General features: G+C 39.3%; 1 protein-coding gene across 2 annotated transcripts in view; it reads left to right on the top strand.

Moving 5' to 3' along the window:
• Positions 1-27,627, top strand: part of TRIO (trio Rho guanine nucleotide exchange factor) — a 242,366-nt gene that overhangs the window by 83,140 nt on the left and 131,599 nt on the right. For both annotated transcript variants that reach the window (XM_068670984.1, XM_068670985.1), the window contains exons 7-10: positions 7,439-7,630; positions 11,005-11,136; positions 14,997-15,227; positions 23,078-23,200. In XM_068670984.1, the coding sequence (XP_068527085.1) occupies positions 7,439-7,630; positions 11,005-11,136; positions 14,997-15,227; positions 23,078-23,200 (678 nt within the window). The remainder of the gene's footprint in view (positions 1-7,438; positions 7,631-11,004; positions 11,137-14,996; positions 15,228-23,077; positions 23,201-27,627) is intronic.

Here is a 27,627-nt window from a genome sequence, read left to right as displayed (position 1 = left end):
TTCTCAAAACAAATTTTTACTACCTTTTAGGGTAGAAACTTGCAAATAAGACATTATAGGAGTTGTGAATACAAAAAAAATATCCATCTAGTTTTTAAAATGCAGAATTTATGATGTGATTGTACTATTAGTCATCATGGAAGAACAGGAGAGACTGATACTGTGTCCACTCTTATTCTTGCTATTTTCTGCAAGTTTTCTGTGACACAAGGGAAGCTAAAGCAGTCGTATCAGATATGGGTGAGGAGGAGGATGATGTTATCTGTTTGTATATCTTCTTCTATTTTAGTTGCTGGATCAAAGGGCTTTGCTTTCATTAAAGCTTAACTGTGCCCCTCACTGCATAGGTGAGGGCCAAAATGATTGGAAAGCAATGCAATCAAAAAGCTTTCCTTGAAGGTTGACTGCCTACTGTCAAAGGTTACTGTGTCAGTCATAAGCATATTGGTAAGTCGATTCATCCTGTTCCCAGAACAGGCTGTTGGCATACACTAGACCACTTTATCAAGGTGGCAATCAAATAATCAGTTTCACTCAAAAAGAAAGTGCCAGAGATGAGCACTGGTGAGAGAATGGGGAGCTTGAAATAAAAGTATGAACGTAACACTTGGCTCTCGCTGGGATTACAGAGTTAAAAGTTTCAAGGATGACAAACTTGCCTTGGCTTGCTGAGTCCAGCCACAGGGACTGGTAAAAATGAAAACATTAAGAAGGTCAGGTGGGGTAAAATCAACTTAGCTGACAGTTCATGTGACTCTTTCTACTGCTTTGTACTACTGATATTTTTCACTCTTGATTCCTTTTATTTAAAATACATTTTGTAACCAGACAAAGTTGTCATTTAAGATAGACTTAATCACCATGTGAATTCTTAACTCCCCTGAGTCCTCTTCAGCACAAAAGACCAAAACCGTAGGTTGTGAATTGTGCAATTTTTGTTATGTGGTGGTTTTACCCTGCTGGGCAGCTGAGCTCCACCACAGCCGCTCTCTCCCTCCCTCTCCTCAAAGGGAAAGGGGGAGAGAATACGATGGAAAGGGCTCAAGGGTTGAGATAAGGACAGGGAGATCACTCAACAATTAGCATCACGGGCAAAACAGACTCACAGGCAGATCAATATAATGTCTTACCTATTACTAGCAGGCTAGAGCAGTGAGAAACTAAAACCACCTTCCCCCCCGTCCACCCTCTTCTATGTCCTCCCCCTGAGTTGTGCAAGGGAACAGGGAATGGGGGCTGTGGTCAGTCCCTAACATTTTCTCTGCTGCTCCTTCACAGTCACTCTCTCCTCCTGCGGGGGCTCCTCTCCACGGGGGGGGCTGCAGCTGCGGCCTGGGGCCTGCTCCTGCCCTGCGGGGGCTCTCCATGGGCCGCAGCCTCCTCCAGGCCACATCCACCTGCTCCACCGGGGGCTCCTCCACCCACGGGGGGGCTGCAGCGTGGAGATCTGCTCCATGGGCTGCAGGGGGACAGCCTGCTCCACCGGGGGCCTCTCCCTGCACAGCCCGCAGGGGAACTGCTGCTGCCTGCCTGGAGCACCTCCTGCCCTCCTGCTGCACTCACCTGGGGGGGGCTGCAGGGCTGCTTCTCACTCCTCACTCTCCCAGCCTTTGTGGTGCAGCAGTTTTTTCCCCTTCCTTAAATCTGCTCTCCAGAGGCCCACCCAACATTGCTCACTGGCTTGGCTCTGTTGAGCGGCAGGTCCCTCTGTAGCCAGCTGGAGCTGGCTCTGATCTGACATGGAGCAGCTGCTGGGCTCTGCTCACAGAGGTCACCCCTGCAACCCCTCACTACCAAAACCTTGCCACATAAACCCAATTTTAAAATTTGTTTTAAAACAATTTAAAACCCTAGTTTAATTTTTCTTTTATTTTTTTTTCTTTTTTCAACTAATAGCTTGCTCAGGTAGGGCTTTCAGTAAAAATACTTAGAGGTTTAACAAGAAGTCTCTCAACTCTCCAACCAATCTAAAATCCTTAACAGAAAGGGTATGTTCACCTTCAGGTATGTTCATGTCAGTGGATCATGAACTGAAGAAATACTGTTGCTAAAAGCGCTACTGCAAAGGAGCAAACCTTGTTTCACTTTTAAAAATTACTGGAGGTGCTGAATTTAAGATTTCTAAAGAAATTGCCTTGTTTCAGTCAGTCCTCCTAGAGAGCTAGGTCTGGTTTAGATCACTGTACTTACTGATGTGATGGGGAGCATCCAGATGAAGAATGACACAGCTGTAAGGACAGGATGAAGGCATGGGTGTTTACTGTGAGAAAGTGAAAATAAGTGAAAAGCAAAGGAGAAACAATGGTGATGGTGGCAGACTATAGCCTTAGTTTCCCTGGGTCTACCATGAAAAATACAGGAAAGCGAGATGAAAATTTTGAAAAAAGATAAAGCAGGATGAAATTATATTTAACTTGTTACAATCCTGATAGCAACATTTAAATGGTTACCTGAGCATATTTTGAGGACCCACATAGCTGAAAAACGGGTTAACTATTTCCTCCGTTGTAGTCTGTGTGTTGCTGGTTTTATTTTTGTTCAAGGCAAGAGACACAGTGACTTGTGCTTGTTCTGCAGCTCCCTTTACTGTGCTTCAAGAGAGATAACAAAAGAGGAGGCTTACAAAACATTTAAATCATTAAAGCGGGTGTTACTTCATACATCATGCTATACCTTGCCTTAGTCGCCACTTGTGTGGTGAAGTTGCAGATGAATTGGAAATTCCATTGCTAGAACAGTGCTAGGATATTTTCATTGCAAATGATTGGTTTATAACTCACTGCAGTACATTACAGAGGTGCCAGTTATGATGCTTATGGCCCATGTCACTGGGGTGGTTCTTTTTAACACTGGATGCTTAATATTCTTTGTGTCAGAAAACTCCTGTTAGGAATCTTAGCACTAAACAAACATTTTGTAAATGGGTCTAGGAAAATCAGGAAATAAAATAAAGCCTTCAGGGCATCTGCCAGCTATGTTTTGTATGCAGTACAACCGAAGTTCAGTGAAGCTGGCAGGCTGTCACCTATATTTTTCCATGTACTCGCTTTTCAGGCATGCAGCAAAGAATGACAGTGCACTACAGCTTGTGTTAGGCTACTAATCATGTCACCTTGTAGAGAATAACTCTGTGCTGAGGAGCTTTCCAGATATTATAAGGTGTCTTTTCAGCTCTTGGCTAAAGGGTATTGTGAGAGAAAATAATTGTACTACATACATTAACGTACTTACTGTACACACTGTAATGCTGTAACTTGAGATGTTCCCTTTTTAGTTTTGCTACATTGGTCATGTGTAATACAATGAAGGAAATAAAGTACTGCTGTAGCATTTTGCTTTTTAGATTGGTGGTGAGTATTTAGAAGCTGCAGTTGTGTTGTGCAGATTAACATGATATAAACGAGATGGCTAAAAAAAAGTCTGTAACAGTTACTACCTGATAGCTGTTGTTTCTGTAGCTGAAATGAGGATGTGAATCCATGCAATGAATAACAACAAGTCAGTTCCTGGAACCAAAGGAATGAGTGGAAGATTGCTTGGAATGGTGCTTCTGAAGCTGTGCACAAAATATGTGTTTGTTATATAATAACGACAATAAACCTGCCTGTCCCTTTAGAAAATGGAATAATATTTGTAAACCTTCAAGGATTAGTTGGACGTTCCAATTGTAGTGAATTGCTCTCTGGAGTTCTTTTTCCTCATTGACTAAATCTGGCTCTCCTGGATCACTGCATTCTAAAATACTGGAATTTAAATGTTTAGTAGATATAGATGTGTCAGTTAGTACAGGATATGATAGCAGAAAAAGTTGTTGAGATTGTTACAGGAATTTTTTGAGGAAAGGAACGTGGTATGCATAGCTTGGAAAGTGTTCAACTGTCAGTATATTAATTCATATTCGTACTACTGCAGGGGGTATTCCACATTTGTGAAGCCAGATGTCCACAGGAAGCTGAATGCATTTTAACCACAGCTTGCTTTTGATGTACTTAGCTGCCTATTTTTGTGCCCTGTCCTTCATCAGTGTGCTCCTGTCAACCAACGTTCCAGAATTACCAAAATTCTTTTATTATGATACATAGATATTTAAAGTAGCAGTATAATACAGCCTTTATGCTCTTCTCTTTTGACACGTTTTTTCATGCCATTGTCCCACGTACTTGTTTTCTGGATTCATTTAGCAGTCTAGCATTTATGCTATTACACTTTAATACATGTAGGTGCAAGTGCTCTCAAGTTGTCCACAATTTGTTGGAAACAACAGTTCTGTTCTATGGTTGTTCGGGTGTGCTTAAGAGAAAAGCAGAGGCGTGAGAGATAACAATGAAAAGGTAGCATTGTGCAGGGAAGAAAGACAACATAACACTCCTGCGTTCAATTTAAGTGGAGCAACTGAGGTGCAAGCTGTCAGGAAAACTTTATGCCCACCCTTGCATATGTACATATATACACATACAACTATCAGAGACCCGTGCCAACTACCTCTCAGACAAGTCAGCAGAGCAAAGCCTGGGGGAACTGCGACACTCACTCCTTTGTCAGGCCCTGGGCAGCAGCTCAGTGCCAGCAAGTAGTGCTTGCACCTCGGGCTCAGCGTCTACGTGACGTTGGGTGTCCCCAGTCCAGTGCTCTCCCGACCTCCTGTACTGGTAGGAGGATAGGCATATTTCAGCGCAAGCTGCCCAGCAAATCTGTCCGCAGTAATATAACAACACAGATTTCAAGAAATTTGGGGTTTTGTTCCTCTGTCATTGTTGATTTGTGGCCTTTACTGAGAGCTGTCACAGTTGGTTCTTGCCTGCATTGTTCTGTCTCCCTTGGCTCACGATGCTGTGTTACCCAACCCTTGACCAGGGCAGGCTGTGGTGCTGCTGCTGACAAGTAGCTCACTGCTCCGTGCCTTTTCTTGCCTACTGGAATTTCAGAAAGCACTGCGCAGACAGGAGGGAAAACATTGCCTTAAAGAATGTAGAGAGAACGATTATTTTTTTTCCTGCCCAATCATTGTTTCTGATAGCATTTGGCAGTTTGGGCTCGTGTAAATTTTTAGGATATAGGCAAGAGTGAGTTGTTAGTGGAGGCAGCCAGCTGCAATTCGCACTGCAGTTCACAGAAAGGACCAGCAACTGTGCTCAGCACAGCACCCACATCCTCAGCAGCGGTGATGTGCCACAGGGGCCTCCGTCCTGTGGGAGCTCCAAAAGGAAGATGCAGCTCTGAGGCTGCAGGGAGTGCCTGTGGCCTCTTGCCAGGGCTGTGGGGCAGCCAGAGGTGGTTTCCTTGCCCATAGGAGGTGTGCAGTTATTAAGGAGCTGTGCTGCCAAGTGAAGGAGCTGCTGGGGGAGGTCAGCAGACTTGCAGAGCATCAGAGATGATAAGAGATTGACCAGGTCTTTTCCATGACTCTGCAGCTTGAAGAGCCCAAGCTGCTAATTGCACTGAAGGGAGGCTCAGGCGGAGTCTGTGCCTGTCTTTTTGGGAAAAGGGAGTTGCCGTGATGTTACAGGTTGGATGGTGATGGCTTCTGGCACAGGGAGGAAGGTTCCTGCTCCGCCTCAAGACTTGCAGCTGTAGAATCGGTTCCCTGACCTCATAGCTGACGAGGAGCCAGGAGCTGTGTCAAATGAAACATCTGTGCTGGCTGAGGTTGAGCCACACAGGAGCACCGAAGGAAGTGGTGAGTGAGAGCAAAGGGAGTTCCCTTCTGCAGGGGACAGAGGACCCCATCTGCAAACCTGACTGTCTATGGAAGTGTGCTTCCTGTTGTGGACTTGGACTTGGGATGTTGCCGAAAGACTGCCAAAGCTTGTGTAGCCCTCAGACTATTACCCCCTGCTGCTCTCCCACGTGAGCACCAGTGATACTGCCAGGGTGACCTGGAAAGTATCGAACGTGGCACTAGGGGGCAGTGGTCAAGGGCTTGGGGGCCCAGATGTTGTTCTCCTCAGTCCTAGTGGTGAGAAAGTAGGACTTGAGAAGGAGCAGGTCAACAGCTGCAGGTCAACAGTTGGTTACACAGCTGGTGTTTGCAGCAGGGTTTGACTTCTACAACCATGGGACCCTTTCAAGGCTGCTACCTGACTATGTGGAGCAAAAGTATCTTTGTCAGCATGCTGACCAACCCATGATGAAGCAAATCCAGCAAAGGGCCACAGAGATGATTATGGGATTGAAGCATTTATTGGACAAGGAAAAGCTGAGAGAGCTGGGATTGGTTTCCAGGGATAAGAGAACACTCAGAAGGTTTTTTAAATACCTGATGGGAGGGAGTAAAGAACACAGAACCAGACTTTTCCGCACGGTAGCAAATAACAGAACAAGAGGTAATGAGTACAAGCTGAAATACAATGAATTCCCTTTAAACATAAGTTAAAAACTTTTTTTTTTTTTTTTTTTCCTGTGAGAATGATTAAACACTTGAGCAGGTTGCCCAGAGAGATTGTGTTGCCTCCACCTGTGGAGATTTTCAAAAGCCCACTGGACGTGGCTCTGAGCAACCTGCTCTGATTGACTGTGCTTTGAGCAGGTGTTTGGACTAGATGATCTCCAGAGGAAATGGCCAGCTTCAGCAATGCTGTGATTCTAAGAACTTTTATTCCAGGTATATGAGAGTCAGCCCTGTTAAAAGAAGTGTCAACCCAGCACTGTGTACGTGTGGCTCTGAAGGACCTACCTAGAAACTGTTTGGTAGTGAAGCTATTTTTGTTTCTGGTTTTGAAGAAATCGGAAACACTTGTTTGCTTCCTTTGAAAAACACTGTTTGTTCATACAGAATCAAGAACGGCTTTTAGACACTTCAGGTCAACATGCATACGTGAGTTGGAAGGAAAGAAAATTACAGTGACTAAGAGCCATTGTTTAACAGTACTTGTAAGCTAGGGAATCTTACTGGTCAGTGACCTTATTTGTCTAGTTTTCAGTGTTAAGATCTGAGGCAGTACAGTGGCAGGAAAATTGTATCTAAAAATGTTGAATGCTTTAGAACTCAGAGTTCTGTGTTTTGTTACTCTAGAAGTCGAAGTACTTCCAGAATTGATGTAAGTGTTTTTAGAATGTTGTTCCCATGTACGTACCATTGAGAGAGATCAAATGCATGCTGGTGATACTTTGAATTTCCTGTATTGCTTGTGTCTAAGTGTCTTGTTGTCTTGAACATCTACGGTCAGCTTTTCTTCTTTGTAGTAATAATGGGTCTTCACATAACATAACTTTAAGCTAATCCTTGAGACTCCCTAGTCTTTTCAAGTTGTCCTTCTTTCTTACCAGTGATATCAATCGGCTGCTACAGTATACACCTAGATTCCAAAATCATGCATGCACAAATGCGTCAAGTAAAACCAGTCTACTAAGCATTGCTGTATTAAAGGATAATTTTATAGAAGTATGCTTACATATTTAAGTGGTCTGCAAACTAATTTTCCCTTCGTCTTCTCCACAGAATGTGTACGTAAACATAAACCGCATCATGTCAGTGGCAAATCGCCTGGTTGAGTCTGGTCATTACGCTTCACAGCAAATAAAACAGATCGCTAGTCAGTTGGAGCAAGAATGGAAAGCGTTTGCTGCAGCCTTGGATGAACGTAGCACACTACTGGATATGTCCTCCATCTTCCATCAGAAAGCTGAACAGGTTAGTGAACATGGAGGGAGCCAACACAAGTTTTCGTGCTGGAATGGTGAATTCTGTTATACTTCTGTCCAAATCACAAGTAAATAGAGTGTTTAAAAAGGTCGGTTAGAAAGCCAGAGCATTCATTTCTGACAGTTTCAGCTGATGTTCAAATGGAAACTTGTTCTCTGTAGGACAGCCTCCTACCCTTATATTCTCCTCAAAATGCCTTGCCAACAACAAAGCAAGATAAATCTTAGCCAAAGTAGATACATGAGTCAAAATTAAATAGACATAAAAGCTTAACTATATGAAGCTTTTGAGTTGAAGGAAGGAAAGAAAAACATTTAATATAATCAGTATCAGTATAATGCCTTTTCTATCTCCAGAAATCATTTGCTTGTTCTATTTATTTCACCACTCCACCCCACTGAGAGAGAAGTGTTCCCAAATCAGTTCTAGAGTTGTTAGTATTTAACTCCTAATAATTGCTTGTAGAAAACCAAGCTGAACTGGCCTGAAAGTTGAGAAGTTAATTAAGTCTTCTGAATCTGAAATTGTGGTGGGAGATGTTTACTTAGTATCCCGTAAGAGATTCCTCCTAAATTAAACAAAAAATTTAGCTGTAGGCCCATACCAATTATTTTAATTAAGTCATTAACCATGTGTAACTGCAAGAGAGGAGGTATATATAGGGGAATAGGAATAAATATCCTCAAGTTAATCGTCTTGATGGTGAAAGCATGTTTTTCCCCTCAAGGGAATTCAGTTCTGAAGGAGTTGCTATGCGTGTGCTGTTGAGTCACCCATTGATATTATAGACTGTCTACTGTGTATGTCTCTGGTGAATTTGGAGGGCAGAGGTTCTTGAATGCTTATGGCTGACTGAAGCTCTGGTATGCTGTACAGCTGCCATAGATACTTTTCTTTCCATTTGCAATGCTAGATTGGATCTAAGAAAAGGTCTCGTGTCTGATATAACTTTAATTTAGAATAATTGAATGGACCAGTTGGGAGTTGATGACAACTGCAGAAATTGAGAGAAGCAGCACACCTTATTATTTTAAGAAGTGGTTTTTTTCCATTTTCTACTATACAGAAATTCAACTTCATAAATGCCCAGAGATTAGAAATGTGAACATACTAAGATGCAAACACACAGTGACTCTCATTGTTAGTGATGACATTGGTTTAACCTTAGAGAGCTTAAGGTAAAGTATATAAACTAACACCACTATAATAAATATTTTTAGCAGGTTTTAAAGAGAAGCTGCACAGAAAGAAGAGGAAGAAATTGTTTTCTGCTGTAAAAGTCACAAACCAGCTTGAAGCATTTGTTAGACACATCATGATAGTTGATCAGCATTGATGCTCTTCTAATTGCTGAGGTTATTTAGGTTAATTTTTAAGCATTGTTGGTCTTACATGTGGGAGAAAGATGGTAAAACATGAACAAATATATCCTCAGACTGAAGTATCGTCCTGTTTCGTAAAAAATTGAGTTTAATCAGAAGTCAGGAGAGTACATTTTTTGTGTGCAAAGAATTTTGTGGACAACTGTGGTAGTAGTTGGTGTTCCCTTCTTCAGTACTACATAAATCTAAAGAAGGGGAAAGAGAAGAATGAGAGAAAATACTGCAGTATGTTCAGGGATTCATTTACTCTCCTTAATTGTACCTTTTGCAGTTTTCACTTGATTAACTCTGATGGATTGTCATAGTTGCTTTGTAAGATACCTGGCCTTGATGCATTAGGTGTTGACAGTGGAGAGTGAGTTTGGAGTGAGAGGAATGACCCCTTTAGAGACTGGTGATGTTTGACCTACATAGAAATTATTAATAAATAAGTAGCGAAAGAAATAACGCACCCTTCTTGAATGCACGTGTTCCCTTGCAAGCTACAGGTAAGTGTCATTGCCTCAGACACAGAGAAGACTGCACCCAACTGTGAGTTCATGCTGACTGGTACAAAAGATGCAGCTCTGTGGTCCTACATGGAGCTCTTTTAATGCTCAGTGCCTAACGTTAGAGATTTGTTAAAACTGTCCCTTGATTAAATGAGAATTAAGCAAGTTTCTAAGAAATAAACACTTCACCACCCTTTCTTCCTGTAGTCAAACACTAATGGAATACCAGAGGTGGTCTGTGGATTACTTTTCCTCAAAAGACTACATGTGACCCAGGAATTAAGATACATGTAATGAGAGAAATGCCTTGGCTTCTTAAAGCTTTTGAGACTAGAGAACTTCACACAAAGAGAAGACAAATTTAGTTTACAAGCTGTCACATGTGTTTGGCTAAGCTAAGTGTAACAGCTATGAAAAATCCTAGAAACAAACAGATTCTTTTTTCCTCTTTCCTTTCCTAGTGTAACAAGGGTATAAAATCCATGCCCCCTAGCTGTCAAAAATAAGTTGACAGAACTTTTGAAGTGCATACAGCTGTGATGACAGTTTCTGTTCTGTCAGGGCAGCTTAAGCTTCAGAGATAACTTGAGTTATTCACAGAAGAGATTCTGTCGCAGTATCCTCAATTTCCCCTGCAAGGTTTGACTTGAGCAGCTATGCTGACATAGCTGTGTGCTCAAAGTACAGTGTTAGTCCTAAGAGACCCCCGCTTAAGTTGTAAATCCCTTACGTGCTTGCTACTGTAGTAGCTTGCCAAATGGATTTAGTGCTGCTCTGTATGGAGAACTTAGTGCTGTGGGGACTAAGGTGTGAATTTACTGTGCTCTAACATGCTTTGCCTCCTTGACACTCTTTCCAACAAAAGACAACTAGGAAGTGTTTCAGTGAACCATTAATTGGCTTTCACCATTAAGTCTGTGTATATGAGTGTGCACAAGTGCAAAATAACTTTGTTTTCTCTAAAGGTTTTTAAAAAGTGAGGGAATGGCTTAATTAATGTACCATGAGTATCTGCACAGGGAGTTGACAGGTAAGAGGGTCTGTAGCATGTTTTTACCTATTTTTGTAGACAAGATCTTTGTTACCTTTCATGCATCTGAAATGGTAGGTGCAGAGTGAAATGAAGTTTTTTCTTAGCTGCAAAGTTGAGAAGAGGAGCAAGAGTAAACTTGAAGTATCAGCGGTGCCAACAGTTTAATTGGTGCTGAAGGCTGCCAACATGTAATTAAGCCTGCCTGTCTGTGAAGGGCTGAAAGAGTTCCGTATGTATACCTAGAAACAGCAGTACCGTCAGGCTTGAAAATTTGTTTCTATTCTAATATAATCTTAATTTTGGGCAGTTCAGAAATAAATGCATTGAAGAGTTTTCACTTAACAGGTGTCTTTTCAGTGACTGTCACACAGATATTTGTCCTTTTGTGTGTTTCTAAAGTATATTTACTTATTGATAGAACCCCAAATTAAGTAGGATGTCTCTTCTCTGTTGCAGTATATGAGCAATGTGGATTCATGGTGTAAAGCCTGTGGAGAGGTGGAACTTCCCTCAGAACTGCAAGATTTAGAAGATGCTATCCATCATCATCAAGGGATATATGAGCATATTACCTTGGCTTACTCTGAGGCAAGCGTCTTCTTTGTTTCCTCAGGTTGCTGACTTGATAATATGGTGTAATATTAAGGTTGGGTCATAAACTGGCATTGGCTGTTGCATGATGTGTTAGTTGGAAACTTAAATGCTAGGCTTTCTCCCCCTAGTTTGATTCACTGTATTTTGCTGCTGTTATTCAAAGTTAAAGTTAAATTTTAAGTCTTCCTCCTAATCTTCTCAAAGAAATTTAAAGGCAAGATGAAACCAAACACGGTACAAACAATCCATGTAGTGTATTAAGTATGTTTAGTTTACAGTTATGTATTCCTACCTTCTAATAGCAGTATGATACTGTCATTAAAATGTTTGAAGGGAAACAAGCTGGGAAAGTATCCCGTTGATATGGATTGCTTTAAGTGTGTTTTGAAAATCAGTCTGTGAAACTGTCTGACAAAAAGGGCTTAACCATCTGAGGACATCATTTGACAAACCAGAAGCTATATACTTAGTTTTGCCAACCTTGAAGGCACTTCAGTGAGCCAGCATGCTTGTGTAATCAGCCTTCATAAGATTAGCATATCCTATGCTGCTGCTCTGATCTTGGATTCTGAACATATTGGGGTATTTTTGAGAATGCTTTTTAGTATTTGTATTATTTGTAAATACAACTTAAATGCTTATTCTGAAGGTGTCCTAAAAACAATGACCGATGTATACATCATTTTTCTTCAAACTGAGTTCTCTTATGTTCTTCAGTTAGCTTAGAGAAATCAAATGGATATAGACTTCGCTATTAGCTCACAGGTATTTTTTGTATTACTTTGAGCTTTGGTTACCTCCCCCCTCCCTCCCCCCCAAGCTATCAGCATCACAGAATAAAACTATTTCTGGTGTTATATGGAACTGATTGAATCAAATAAAGCAGTTTCTGTTGCAACTTAAGTGGAAATATGCATTTGATTAAATCATGGTATAAAGTTATCGACACGGGACATGGACACAAGACAGCTTAGGCCACAGATTGCACATTTTAAAAGGAAGTGGTGTAGGAATGAAGTAACGTTTGCGATTTATACTTGACAAAAAAGACAAAACTACTTTGTGATGAATCAACTCTGTTACGGGCAGTTGAATCTTACGTGTGGTCACGTTTCGTTTAGCGGTAAAGGAATGTAAGGTTAGTGCTGATGATCAGTCCGTATTGTTAGTATACTGGATTTTTTGCATGCCTGCCATCTTAGGGCCTGTGTAAACTTTATTGCCATTAGTCAGAAGTCCAGAGTTCACAAGCTGTTGTCTCGTGTAAAACACATGCTGATATCCCTGTTCCTGTTACCATCTTTGGTGATAAAAGTTATGATCTTGCCACATGTTTTAACTCATTCTTGAGAACTTACATTATAGGAACGCTTTTTATTTTTTTATTGTAACCTTTGTTCATTGAGAGAATCCTCTTTTTAAATGCGAGAGAGAGCGACGTGGCATGTTTGTAGTAGGTGAGTGTGGCAAGAGGCAGTCTGCGGTGCGTGCTTCATGAGAATGCAGCAAGGAATAAAAAGGTTTGGACTGCCTGGAATAATTATAAAGCATTGTAGTTAAAGCATTGGGATTTTTGTTTGGTTGGTTTTTGTTCTTATTTGGTGTGTTTTTAAACAGGAATGTGAATGAATTGGAGTCTGCTGTTAAGTGTAAATAATTACTGTGGATTACTATGGTAAATACTGTTTACTTCCTGGTGATGCATAATAAAAATAAATGAGATGGGGAGATAATAGGATTGCTCACAAACATTTTGTAAATTTATCTAGAGTTTCAGAGCTGCAGCTTTTGACATAGGCACCTTTCTTCTGATTTTAGGTTATTGCTTTTCCCCATCTGGTAAAGGAATAGCTTATTCTTTAGAAATCAGAATTTGTGCAGGAACAGTAGTCATACATGTATGTACAAGTCATGTTCCTCTGGACAGGTGGTTTCATTTCCTCTTATTTAAATGTGCACTTTTTTTGGGAGATCGATGGAGTTACCTTTCTGTGTAAAGATATTTTAGAACTACTGCTTATTATTGTTACATGTATGACTTCATTTCTGTTACAGCACAGATCTCCTTTCGTTTTGTGATGAATGAACAGTTGGGAGAAAGGAACAGTGTGGAAATTATAACAGTCATTTTTAGATTGTGATATCTTGACAATGCAATTTGGTTGCAAAGTAGAAGACAGAGTAAATGGTTTTAAGACTAGCTCTGAGTCTTATTTTACTGAGGATAATTGTTGTATACTACTAGAAAAGTAATTTATCTGAGTTTATGAGCCTAGATGACTAGTGTGCTTGAAAATCCAATAGCTGTGCCTTAAATGTTGTTACATATATCTAGCTGAAATCTCAAGGTAGTTATGCCCTGGGAAGGAAGAAAGTCTCACTGTATTAATCCAAAGGGGAAACAGGCATGGTCATTTGTTTGTGAAGCTAATAAACTAATCAGATCAAGGGGCTTTCACATATTTTTTTCTAAATTTCTTGGACTCTTGATAGGTAATTGAAGTCTGTTGCCTTCAAATATGGTTTTGGATATAGAAAGGGAATAAAAATCATTATTATAATAGCAGCTACTGTGGACTACACTTTTTTTTTTTTTTTCTACCTGACTGGACTTTATGAGAGCTACTGTTTCAAGTGAGCTTCATTCTGTGCATTCATAGCTACTACTGAAATGAAAAAGCTTAAATGAGAAATAAACTCTCTTGTAAACTACTTATTAGAAAAGAACTTCCTTTCAGATCTGTTTGACTACTAAACAGCAGTCTTTAATTGTGCCTAAATTTAGTGAAAATTGATGAAAATAGCCATTGGGAAAAAGCCTTGGCCAATTTTCTGTTTGTGACATGGTGTTGATTTGACAGATTCTGACTGTTGTTCACATCCCACTCTTGTGGTTTTGGATGAATTTCCCTTCCTATTAGATGAGCAATTAGGAAAGTTTTTTACAGGTAGCTGAGTGATACCAAACTGTAACAGTTCTCTGAGCTTCATGCTAAAAGTGACGGAGTAGCTAACAGCAATGAAAAGTGCTTTCAACAGCCTTGCAAGTGTTAAACATCAACAATGGCCAGATAAGGAAGGATTATTGCATTTTAATGCATGCACACTAAATGTTTTTGCCATGGTTTGAATTAGAGAAGACAGTAACTAAATTACTAGCATTCTTACAGCTTCAGTAGTTAGACACGTTTTGGAAAAGAACATATTGTGCTACATGGAAAGGTTTTAAGTAATTTGTTCAGGTTAAGTTTGTCTTAACACCAGTTTGCCTTTGGCTTGCCAGTACCAGTAATAAGCTGAAAGCTGTAAATCATGTCAGACGAAACTCTGTCCTAAGTCCATATCTGTTGGTCTAAATGCATTCATCAGATTAATATTAACTCATAGAAGGTAACTTCCCTGTTCCCCTTCACAGCAACATAGAAGAGAGAGATGATCCTGGAAAGACAGTTCTGGACAATTGCATAATTTTTGGTGCTTACTTGATGAGAGTGCTGAAGCTTAAAAGAGCTTCATAGTGAGATTTGACTTAAAAAAAAAAAAAAAAAAAAAAAAAAAAAAGAAAAAAAAGAAAAGTCACAGTAAAGGAAAGGCACTCTTATCAAAAGACAGGCTGTTACTTAGAAGAGTGCTGCTTCTTTAAATTTTCTTTCATAGAGTAAAGATATAAAAACGCAGTTGTGTGTTTTCTTTTTTTTCTTAGAACAGCTGCACATAATCACGCCTGGAATAGTAATAAAGATTTTGTACTGCTCCCCGAGTTCTTAAATCTAAAATAGGGAGCAGGGGAAATGAAATAGTAGAGTAGCGAGATTTTGGCAGACAAGTAATTCTTTGTGCTTCCTGGTGGTCAGGTGAGCCAAGATGGAAAGTCGCTGCTTGACAAACTTCAGAGGCCGTTGACTCCTGGAAGTTCCGATTCTCTCACTGCTTCTGCCAACTACTCAAAAGCAGTTCATCACGTTCTGGATGTCATCCATGAAGTACTGCACCACCAGCGCCAACTGGAAAACATTTGGCAGCATCGAAAGGTCCGCTTGCACCAGCGGCTTCAGCTATGTGTTTTTCAACAGGATGTTCAACAGGTAGGTTTTACTTCATGCTTTCTAAATGCATTTCTGTTCTGTCAGGTTGCTATTGGGTGCTGGCTGCAGTGACAGGTGGGTTTGATTGCTAGACCCCATGTTCTTTAATTCAACAATCAAATATATCCATGGGATCGATTGACTGATTCCGAGTTCTGTGTGTTAAGAGAGGACACTTGCTATTACAGGTAGAAATTATGTTCATAAATTAGTTCCACTTCATTTTCTTTCTATTTTTAAATTACCTTCTTTTTTTTACTTGAATTCAGGTAGGATGACAAAGATTTTTATTCTAGACAGAAGCTGTTTTAAGTTTGTGCTGGAAGCTGGTATTCACATTCTAGGTAAAATTCTGGACTTGATGACAGAAAAGAGTTGTAGTAGTAACATGCAATAAATTAACTGTATTATTTTGTAACAAGGTTTTAGTTTCAAATTCTCAGGGATACTTTACAGGTGTGTTGGTTTTTTTTTTTTTTTTTTTTTTTTAGAACCTGAACATACTGTGCTAAATAGGTAGAATAATTACAGATAAGATTACTTTCTGACATTGTCACTGTTTTTGAATTGATGGCTATTAGCTGTCATGTTTTTGCTATTATTACAGCATCCATAAAAGCTAGGAGTGAAGTACAAACATTAATATCTCTGTGTGACCTGGTTTTAGCTTAAAAAGGTAAAGCTGTAAAAAAAAAAAAAAAAGAAAAGAAAAACTATGTTAATGGATTTTTAGTAAACAGAAAATGTTTATTTTCGATGGCAGTTAACAGAGTTACTAGTAATGTATTCCTTGATATCTGTTCTATAAAAAGTAAAGGTATGGTCAATACTTATTAATCATGTTCTTTCATTTTAGTGTGAAGGTGTTTATAGACAGGAACTTCTGAACGTGAATTTTAGATAACCAGTCATACGTTCTGTTAAAATAATCTTGTTTCTTCCAAATTAGTTGCACTTTAAGTCAAATTTCATGTACTTACCTGTTTCACGTACTTAGACTGAGAAAATGTTGGGTGTAAGCAGTCGGGAGGAAAATAGCCTGGTTTCCATTTGCAGTCATTGACAAAGAGATTTTAATCAGGTAGGGGTAGGGTGTGTGTAAGCAATCTTGTTTGCTCGAATTTCTATACATAGTGCCTATCTTTTCCTGTACAATAAAGAAAAAAGATTAAAGAATACTTAAACATTAAGTGTAAAATTATTTAAAACATCCATTATTTTTTAATGTTAAAAAAGGCAAATATTCAAAAGACAAGCAGTTTTCCAAATTCTCAACACTGAGCTGTGACAAAGAATGTGGAAATGTGTGAAAAACGTCAGCTGACCAAAAAAATGAAAAAAAAAAAAAAAGCAGAGTTAATGTTATGAATGTCAGGAAAATCACTGAGAACCAATCTGAAAACACTCTTATGCCACTGTATAAATCCTAGGGACTCCTCATCAAGTTTATTATATCAACAGTAGTTGGTCTGGAGGGTCTGATGTTGGTACTTGCGTGTGAATAGTCAGGGAAGTGGACTTGTCAAAATCACCTCTTACATTTAACAGCCTTCATTCTGAAGAAATTTTCAGATACAGGAATTAAAATAGTAGTTTGTTTCTCATATGGAAAAAGTAGATCCTCTCATCTGTAGTCTAGTCTCAACAAGAGTGGATTGGGCCCTGAAACTTGCTCAACTACTTTGAATTCAGTCCAGGGAGGACCTACTTAGACAACCAAGGCAAAGTGGCCTCCTGCGGTTGTTTGCAGGGTGCATAATTTAGATTTCAGGCCTGTAGGTTAGGCTGCAGGCAGTTTATTTCCTGGGGTGTTCATTAAATGCTACAGTGAGCCTTACTGTGCTGAGCCTACTCTTTGCTTTTATTATCTTGGGAGTCATAAAATGTTTATATGAAATTCTCGTTTTCCTCTACATCCTAATTCACGGCTCTGGGTGAAAGACTGAGCTCTGAGACTGCTTGTTTCTTTAAAGCTGGCAAATAACCCTTTGTCAGACTGAGGTCATGGTAGAGTCACGATCTGCTTCTTCAGCAAGGAGATGGACATTTCTCCTCTGCCTGAGACCAGTCAGCTCTCAGAACCGGTGCGTTTAGCATCAAACAGTCACAGGACTGAAAACACTGAAGTACACAGCTTTACCTACTTGTATGACTTTCAGTATCAGGAATGCGTTATCCAAGTTACACGTGCGGATTATGGGTATTCCAGAAGTTCTTGTTACAAAAAATTCAAGAGGGTTACTCTCCCTCTAGGTTTATTATTCAGTACTTACTGGCTAGCGAAATTTCTCTTCCTTGTTATGCCCATTTTTTCTGTATGCTATGCAAGGCAGATCTTGCGTTAAGGTATCAGGATGACCTCTTGACAATTTGAAGCTGCATCTTCTAGTGTTAATGTGCATCTCTATCAACCACTTCAGATTTAGAAGTAAATTGTATGTACAGAAATACAGCCCCTGGTTCAGCGAAGTAGAACACAGTTGCCATGCTCCTCAGTCCTTCCCTTAATATCCAGTAGCTGTTCCTGTCAAAGACCGTGTTGTCCTTTGGTTTATCCTTGTAATTGTCATTAGCCATCCACTTTAAGGATTGTGAAACGTTTCATGTGGAGGTATAGCTTTTTGTTACATTACTTCAAATTAACTATATACTGGCGTATTTTGGATGCTGCTTTTTAGTTGATCACAATGTGAATTATGATTAATGTTCCCTCTTGAAATACAACTCGTCATTCTCTAATTTCATGCTGTAAGACAATAATAAATTAACATCCACACCAGATAAACTCATCAAAAAGTAGCCAGTAGCAGAGCTCTTAAAGAAAACGGCAAGCACATACCGAAGGTTCCCTGGAATAGTCTTGCTTTGGCAATTTGTAGCTCCCTTAGCTTTGAAAATCCACAGGGAAAAAAAAAAAAAAAAGTAGATCTTGAACAATAAAGATTCCTGTTTCTTGAAAGAGAAAACCGAAACAAATCTTACTAGATCATCTAATTTGTCTGAGCAATGTTAGCTCTTCAACTGAACACTCATTGACTGTATTCAGTGCATGAAATTACTTGGTTTTGAAGCGTTGTTTAAATGCATATCCAAGACAATTCTGGCATGATTATGTAGAGCTCCAAAGAAACTTTCTCAAATATCTTAGTTTTCATTTGCGTGTTCTCTCAAGCTTGCTAATCTTTGTTCAAATGTTAATAAATTAATTTCAGATTGTCTAGCATGATTTAATAACTGGTGTGAAAATCTTATTTCATCATTGTCAGGGAAGCTAAATGTAATTTTTTTCCGTGACAAAGTAAACGAAGTGTAGCCCTTTTCCACTGTTTATAGTTAAATAAAACACAGTGGCAAGTAACCAAGTTGCACTGTAAGTGAATTTATAACTGTCCTTTAGGATGAGTCAGTGATTTCCTCCTTACCCCTGTCCTGGCTCAGTTTTCTACCAGGTTAATGAAATAAATCGGTTCATGAAAGTGTTAAGTGAGTGACAGAGCTAAGTTGGAAGACAAATAGGCTGTGTACCTTATTTTGTGTTACTCCTCCTTAACTGCCTTTTTTTTTTTTTTAACCCCCCCCCCCCCCCCCCCCGTTTTGCTCAGCATTGGGACGGAGTTTTTTGTGGAGCTTTCCAAATCAACAAAAACACGATGGTGCTAGCTAGCTACATACACCAAGAATCATCTGTTAATTTCTTGGAGCAAACAGTAATGCAAGGCACTTGAAATAATAAAAATGATAGGTACCACATAAATTACATCAGATCTGAAAGGTGGAATGTGAAAACCTATGACTGTGTTAAACTGCACAGAGTTCTGAGTTTCACATTAAATAGCAGAAACATGCCAGGATATCTAATTTCTAGTTAATTTATATTACTGCCAAAAATTGGATGCTAATTAAAAAAAAAAAAATAAATTTTAAAGCTGTTGCATTCAGTTGTTGAAAATAATCCTTCTAATATAAAATATGCTAACAAAATTATAATTTTATGCTTAAGAATTGACAGGCTTACTGAGTGGAAAATATAAACTAGCCTTTCACATCAGGAAAGGAAAGGAAGCAGCTCTGACAATTCCGAATTAAAAAAATAAATTAAAAAAAAAAAAAAAGCAGACTTGTGGTAGAACTGTTGTATGTGGTTTTATGGTGCTGAGTCTTAAAAGGTCAAAATAAAGATAATGTTTTTGGTATAGAGATACTGTTTACACTCATACAGGGAAAACTTTAGGGCCTGAAAAACAACGTTAGTGGCTTGCAAGTCAGAAATTAGTAAAACACACACATGTAAAAGTTGATTTAAATCATGTATTTATTACGTCCCCACTGACCTTGGATGTCATCTTAGTCTGTTCTGGATAAATGTGCTGTTTCTTCCTCCTTGATCTGCCATCCGCACAGACTGAGTTTTTTGTTTTAACAGTCATTTGTTTCAGTCTTGACTAATGAAGGGCGGGTCAAGAATGCTTTCTAGTTTCTCGGCATCAAAATACTCCTGATTTCCACTGCATGATTCTACTGTCGCGTTTGGAGGCGGTGCCAGTGTGAAATAATTGTTTTGGGGAGAGAGTATTTGCACATTTTAACTACTTGAAGATTAGAAATTCCAAGATTTCCTCCCTCCCCTTCTAAATTTTATGTCTGGAAAATAGCACCGAGTAAAGCAGTGGAGATCAGAAAAATGTAAGTGTGCAAAGTAGCTAAAGGGAGAGTGGGAAGGGAAGGACTGGATAATAATGTGGGAAAAATAGGTGAAAATGAGCATGTTGAATCTGCAAAAGATCAGATGTCTATCGTTTATTTCTGCAAACAGGATATCCACAACATATATTGCAGCCATCAATGATGATTTTGTCAAGATGAAGCCATCTTTCCATAGTAATTACTACTTTTAAATATTCTGTATCAGTGCTTTAAGGATGAGCACTTTTCTAGATCCTATATTGGGCATCGGGATGATTCTGCTGAGACTGCAGTTACAGCTTAATTGCAATTTACTAAAGCAGCTTGCTGTAGTTGAGAGTAAGATTATTCACCCTTTCAATGAAAATTGTCTTAAATTCCTGTGTATTACTGCGTTACTGGAGTGTGTTCCATGTGCTTCCAGTACTAGTAGACAAGTTCTTAGTGGGTCCGTATGATATATAGGATAATTCTTTACCTCTTCCAGGAGGAGAGAGAAAATGCATCATTTAAGTTGCAAATGCCTAATATCAGTGTCAGCTAATGGTATTGTCCTTTGGTCAAAGTGGTACGTAGGAGTTTTCAGTGATGGGTAAGAGAATGCTCTTACGTCTGAGTCTGTTTTTACATGCTGTGAAATTTCCAAACACAGTGCTACCTCAGTTTTGTTAAGAATCAAGGTAAGAAGGCTGAACACTAATAAGATTTGTATTCATACCGGTTTCATTTAGGGGCAGCAGTGCCTCTATAGTTTACTGGTTTAAGTTATCGTCTGTGTACTGGATTTCTGTGGCAATTTCTTCTCTTGAGAATTTAAATGAGCATTATTTGTCACAAAATGAGTTCTCACTGTACTGCTTTTTGCTTTTCATCCAGGTTTCTGGGGCAGATTTTGCTGTTGATTTCATTTGTTAGCTTGTAAGTGTCAGTAGTCCCTAGACTCTAGTCTAATTCTCTCATCCAAACATGTCTCTCTTCAGCTCTTTTTAGAATGAGAAGGGCAGAGTGGTGTACTGAAACTAGTCAAAAGCATTGGTAACATAAACTTTATAGATGACTGAGGCCATGTTTGGCTGCTCCTTCTACCTTCTTCAATCAATTCTTACCCTTGAAAGAATCAAGTGAAATTGTACATTGAATGAAAAAACAATAAGCATTCATTTGGCAATATCTACCTGGAAAAACAAGCATGTACATGCCATAGATATTCAGTGAAGTGATGGTGATTTGCGATGGCTGTACCACATAGTACTATGGGATTGTTTGTTGTCTTGAAGGTGTCGAGTGGACGAGGATTTACAAATCACAAAAGATTCTGACAGTCAAGATAAATGACAAAATCACACAATATGATTTCATTTTGTGTACTAAAGAAAGCATGGCTGTCTTGTATGGGAATAGTGTGTGGGATTGTGTGTGTATCAAATAGAGCCATGAGAGATGTTGCAGGAATAGTTCTTAACTCTGTGATTGTACGAAAGCAAGAAAATTATCTTTCTCTTCAGTTGTACTAAATGTCAAGTGCTTTTAGTACGAGGCAAATACAGTGTGTGGGGGGGAAGCACCCAGTTCCTTGAATCAGAGTTAAGGACACCAGCAGATAAGGAGAAGGAAAAGGTACAGAGTTCTGGCAGGTATATTTCAAAAGGAAGCAAAATATTGCATTTTTAAATTTCTCTGATTGGAGAAATGGGTTGATAGGAACCTCACAAAGTTCAATAAGTGTGAAGTCCTGCATCTGGGGAGGATCAGCCTGGAGAAGTGGAGGCTTAGGGGGGATCTCATCAATGTGCATTCATACCTGAAAGGAGGGTGCAAAGAGGATGGAGCCAGGCTCTGTGCAGTGGTGCTCAGTGACAGAACAAGAGCCAGAGGGCACAAACTGGTGCACAGGAGGTGCTGTATGAACATCAGGAAACGCTACGATATGAATCACCAAGCACTGACACAAGTTGCCCAGAGCAGTTGTGGAGGCCCTTGGAGATATTCAGAAGTCATCTGGTACTGGTCCCGGGCAAATGATTCCGCTTGAGCAGGGGCTTGGACCAGATGATCTCCAGAGGTCCCTTCCACCCTCAGCTACTCGGGGATTCTATGATAAAGTAAAAGAATGCTGGAGGTGAATATTAAGTGAAGCATTCCACACCTCTTCATAAATACTGTATAAAAGTGATTAGCTGACTTAAAAAAAATTACTCATATGGAGTTGTTTTTAATTCTGAACAGCATTCTTGAACCTCAGAGTATCTTCCAAAGAATTAAATACCATATGCATGCTAGTTAATGAAGGAATTAAAATATGGCTAAGATGTATTAGTTTGGAGAGAGACCAGATGTTTTTGTTCATTCGCTCATCAGAAACTTGGTATGTGTGCAGTAATGCTTTGTGTTAACTGGCAGGAACTAATTGCATGTACAACTTACTATTTATAAAGCCGTCAGACCAGTCATTGTGGTAGAAGCTTTAATGTCCTTAAAATGTCTTTCATTCCTCCCATTTTCTGCTGTGGAATTTACAATACACAGTTATGTCTATCTGATGTTTTGGGGAGATACTTCTGTGGAACTGGGGCAGAATTCTTCATGTGCTCTGAATGCAGACGTCATTCATCTCATAAGGATTTCAACTCAATTATATTGTGTTAGTTAAAAAAAATACTTTTCTTCTTGTCTTCACAATATGCAGTAGGAAAAGCAACTTCTCCTCTAATATAAGACATTACTGTTATTCACCAGCATTGTTTGGGAACGTGCAGACGCCATTAGTGTTACATTACAGAAAAATGTCAGCTGAAGGCACAGGCTACAGAGAGACAACTCGCCAGGGGTCCGCCAATTGGATCAGATTTGCTGTCAAATTTATGAATGTGCGGAAATTACGCTGTCCTTGATAGACTTCAAATGCATCCTAAGTCATACAATTTACCTACTTTCAGCTAGTTTGGGCCATCATAAAAGTTCATATGAGTGCTCGTAAGAGGATATAACTAATGGCTTCTGATGGCAATACTGCATTTTAATCCATCAATACAGTTCCTTATATGCAGTCCCTTTAAATCTCCTTAGTTTCTTGAATAGTTGTCTTTTTATCACAACGGTTGTCTTTGTATTGCAACAAGATACTCAGTGCATTCATTTAGTTTTTGTGTTTTTCTTCTGCACCACAGGTGTTGGATTGGATTGAAAACCATGGAGAAGCCTTTCTTAGCAAACATACCGGAGTGGGGAAATCCCTTCATCGAGCTAGGGCATTGCAGAAACGCCACGAAGACTTTGAAGAGGTCGCACAGGTAAAAAATAAAAAAATTGAGACTTGCAGTACTGTATGCTTGCCATTGAAATATATGAAAAACTTCTGCTCTGGAACTGAAGGGCTAGACAGAGAGCTCTACTACTACTACAAAAAAAAATCCGTTTCAAGAATGGCCTATTTTGTTTCTATCACAAGCTTTTATTCATTTACCTTCTACACTCCAGCTTCAGTAAGAAAAAAAAAAATCCACAGTGTTACAGAGAGTGGGAGCCTTGAAGCCTGAAAGAACTGCTATTATTCTTTTATTTTCTTTATTTTCACTTAGTTGTTTGAAAGCATTCCTTAAAAAATAAAAGGGATAAAATGAAAATCAGGCTTCTAAGAAACCAGGTGTGCCAGAAAACCCCTTTAGGTTATTTGCTTTGAATGCAGTTGAGTTTGTATATGCCCTCTTGTTTTGAATGACTAATACCAATGTTTTTTCTGTGGGAAGACTCTAGTTTCAGCTTTTAGTGGAACTGATGATATAACTTCAAAACACACTTTTCTGTAGCACTTTAAAAAAAAAAGTCAAGCTGAATGAAGTAGAGGCTCCAAGAAATTCAGGGAGCACAACAAGGAGGTTGGTTTGAGTAGCAGCCTAGAAAAGGGATGTGAGGTTAGTAAAACCCATCTACAAGAAGCTGAAGGCTTGAATCCTCCCCATTAGTAACATACGGTGTCTATTCAAAATTAACAGTTTGTGATAGTAAACATCTAATGTTCATCAAGAATAATCTCATTAAGGTAGGGTCCTTCACTCAAAACAGAAAGTGAATTATAAAATTATGAAGTGACATGCAGTAGCTTAGCAGTGACACCTGGTATGGTAGATGGCATGGGAGGTGTGTTTATAGTTTGCCTGTTTCATTTGCCTGTGTTTATAGTTTGCCTGTTTGATTACTAAAAACAAATTGTAAATATGGTCTTAGAGCAGTCCAGTGGCAGCTATAATTGGAATTGTATCACAAAGCTTCATTAATATTGATTTTCTATTAACTTTTGCTAAATAATAAGCTTTGTTAGTTTTATACATTCACATGCTGGATTTTCCATATGCATGCCTAATACTTCATTTTAAGTAAAATCTGTAATATTTTCCATAGAGACATACTTATTTTTCTGGGTCAGACAAGCAAGAATCTATTTGTGTAAGACACTTCAGAAAACCCAAATGATCTCATACTTAATACTGTGTTATTTGAGCAAAGAAGAATAAAATGTTTGAGTAACCAAAGGGGATGAAGTGTGTAGAACTATTAGTGGGATGTAAACTGATGGGGAAAAAAAAAAAAGCATCTTGTTAATTTGCATTTTTATTTAAGCTAGAAAGAAGTTGTACAGCAAATACTTAGCAAAAGCTTCCCAAAACTGAATGGTACTAGAGTTTAAAATGATCTCTTTAGGGGATGGGTGGAATTTCTATTTTTGGCGACACTGAAAACTAGACTGGTCAGAGAGCTTAAATATACTATGGGGAACCATCTTCCGCTGACAGAAGGGTGGATGAAATGATCTAATAAGTAAATCTTTTTTTTTTTTTTCATCTCTAAACTTCTTCAATTTATAGTGACTGCCAAGAGAGGCACACCCTCTGAATTATTTCTCTTATTTCTCTTACTTGTGGATATAAGCAGGCTGTAAAAGACATCTTTGCTGTTGGTATTATAAGAAAGATTATGTTCAAGTATAAGAAAGCAAGCAATCTGAAGTCCCTGTTACTAACTTTCAGTTAATTTATTCTCTACCTACATTTCTGGTTGGTCCAGGTACTTCATTTATTTGTTTCTTAATAGGACCCTAGGCATCATCGGAGATTTTCAGTCAGCTCTAGTTGAGAGGAAGCAGTGTCAAGTGATCTGCCAGCGGCCCAGCAAAATTTTATAAAATGCAGCAAGCCAATAGTAATCGTGAAATGCTCCTGGTTGAAGACTAACTCCAGATTAGAGCTATTTTTCTTTTTTTCTTCCCTTCTGCTTCCTCCCTCATTTCTTTTTTTGTTTTGTTTTGTTTTTTAATATGAATGAGATGCCAATTCTTCAGCAGCATTCAAAGAGATGTTAAAATAAGCTGTCTATAGAATAGAAAAGATGTTCCAGAGTCAATGGACTGTAGGCTTAAAAATTATTCAGTTTAAAATTCATGTGAAAGGAAGGCTTGTCTCTATTTTTGCACTTTTTGGTACCACTGCAGAAACATTACATAGTCAAAACTCATCTGACTGGAAATCCTCCCCAGATTCTCATGTGTCGACATTCATGCTACACATGCACACTTTGACTTGTACGCACTGTAGGAAAACATAGTTTTGCTCTTTTCACATGTAGCCTGCCCTATCCACTTTCTACTTAGCATTTCTCCACCTCCCACCCCACTTCCCATGACCACCTTCATATCCATGAGACTATTTAGTCAGTGCCAGGAGTCCAGCTTTTGACTTAACCAGTTCACGTATGGGCACAGATTTGCAGCTTAGACCACTGAATGCAGATCAGTAGTGCGGTTGTACTTCCCGTGCATTTCAGCATGAGATTTGAAGTCAGCTTCTCTTCTTTTAACTATGATTGATGCCTGCTTTTTCACACTCAAAACCCATGAAAATGTTATGGCAAGAATTAATCAGTGTGACATTTTTCCGCAGCTAAGTTCTCTTCTCTATCTGTAGACTGCATCTGAGTTAAGAGCTCAGTCCACTTGGTGCAAGAGATGCACAAAAATGATACTTCCTTATTCAAATACACCTAGAAGTTTCGTACTGGCACCAGTACCACCTCCTTTAAGTTTGGAAGAAAGCTTCTCTACGTGAATTGATTCTTACTTTACTGTACCCATGAATGGCTGTAATGCATCAAAGTGAAGGTCTATGTCTTGTGGCCATCACCTGATTAAAAAAAAAAAGGTTATCTTTACTCTCCCAATTGTTTCAGTCTATTTGATGTCTGGAACTGAAGGATGCATCAGAACTGGTGTTTAGTCATTGATGGACTTCTCTTCCCTTAATTGGGCTAGCTGCTTCTTGAACCAATTTATGCTTCTGGAATGTATGCCAGTCCCTATGCCAATGAGTTATGCAATTTAATTGCTCCTTAGATGAAAAGTACTTCTGCTTTCTCATTTTAAGTGTGTTGTCTGATGCTTAAACATGATAGCATCCACTGCATTTAATGAGTAATCTATTTTAATTTTCTCTACCTTTAATGCTTTGTATACCTCTGTTAATCTCCCTCTGTCCATAATACGTCTCTCTCCCTCCCCTCCACAGTGCACTAGACTCCACACACTCCTGTTGTATTTATTGTTGTTAGTACTCATTTATGCATTAATCTCTTAAATTTAATTTTGACTTTTCAGTGCTCTGTCACTTCCTATCCTTCCTAAAAATATCAGGCTTGTTTTTTTTCTGAAGAATATGGAGAGAAGACTTCTCAACAGGAAGACTAGGAAAAGCTATAGGATACATCATTTGGGAAAGGGAGGCATCTCCGTTATTGGATTTTTGCAGTATTTTAGAAAATAATGCTTATTAAAGATTTGAGTATAGTTGGTCATGCCCTGGGGCACTGAGGGATGGACTAAAGGACCTAAAGTTCTTACCAGGTAGATTCTTTTCCTCTGGGATTTGGGGAGGCTGTACTAGTGGAGAAATTATGAGGAAATGGTAATTGGTTTCCAACCTCTGTGTTGAATGTGTCACCATGAAGGCTCCTTTGTCAGGTTAGGAAAGGGGCATAAGCAGATTTGAGGGAGAGCTCCTGCCCTTGCTGCCTAACTTTTTAACTGGCAGCTGCCCCTTGCTACCAACACTTCCAAAATCTTCACTGTTCTGCTTTTTCCTCCAAGCTTTGTTTAGAAGTAAGCACAGAGCTGGCAGCAGCATGAGTTAGGAGAGCACTCGTATTTGCTATGGTTTCTATTCTGGATGGCAGTTACTATCTCCCAAGATAAATATTTATATTGTATTCCAGCTCTACTTGGAAGAGGATTTTTAGCGATAAGGCATGCGTCTGCTGTCACAGCTTGAGATTTGCAACCTGCTTTGAAAGCAGCCTCTAGGTTGGGTTCATTCTGAAGCCCAGGTAGCTCACCATCCAGCTTACAGGAAGAGAAGTTTGCTGTGCCTGGGCCTGTTACATGGAAGATCCTCCTGGAATTCATAAACAACGCTTCATGTGCGAGATCAAGTTTTCATTAAAATGGGAAACTTTTGTTTTAGCCATCTGTAGCTGGGTGTGGCTCTCAGGGCTGATGAAGTATTTGTTGTTGAGGAGTGCCTTGAGGATCTTCAGCCTTGCTCCTGGAACACGTGTAGTCTGTGACTGGGGAGAGCAAAGCAGCAGAGCACAGATCAGAGCCCGTTCTGTGCCAGCACGGCCTGAGCTGCAGCTCTGGAGCACTGAGTAATATGCTCCGCTCTGAAAAGGGTGG

The sequence above is a fragment of the Anas acuta genome, chromosome 2 (genome assembly GCF_963932015.1).
Source record: "Anas acuta chromosome 2, bAnaAcu1.1, whole genome shotgun sequence".
Lineage (NCBI taxonomy): Eukaryota > Metazoa > Chordata > Aves > Anseriformes > Anatidae > Anas > Anas acuta.
Note: the sequence above shows the minus strand (reverse complement) of the source record. Positions and strands in the feature narration are given on the sequence as shown.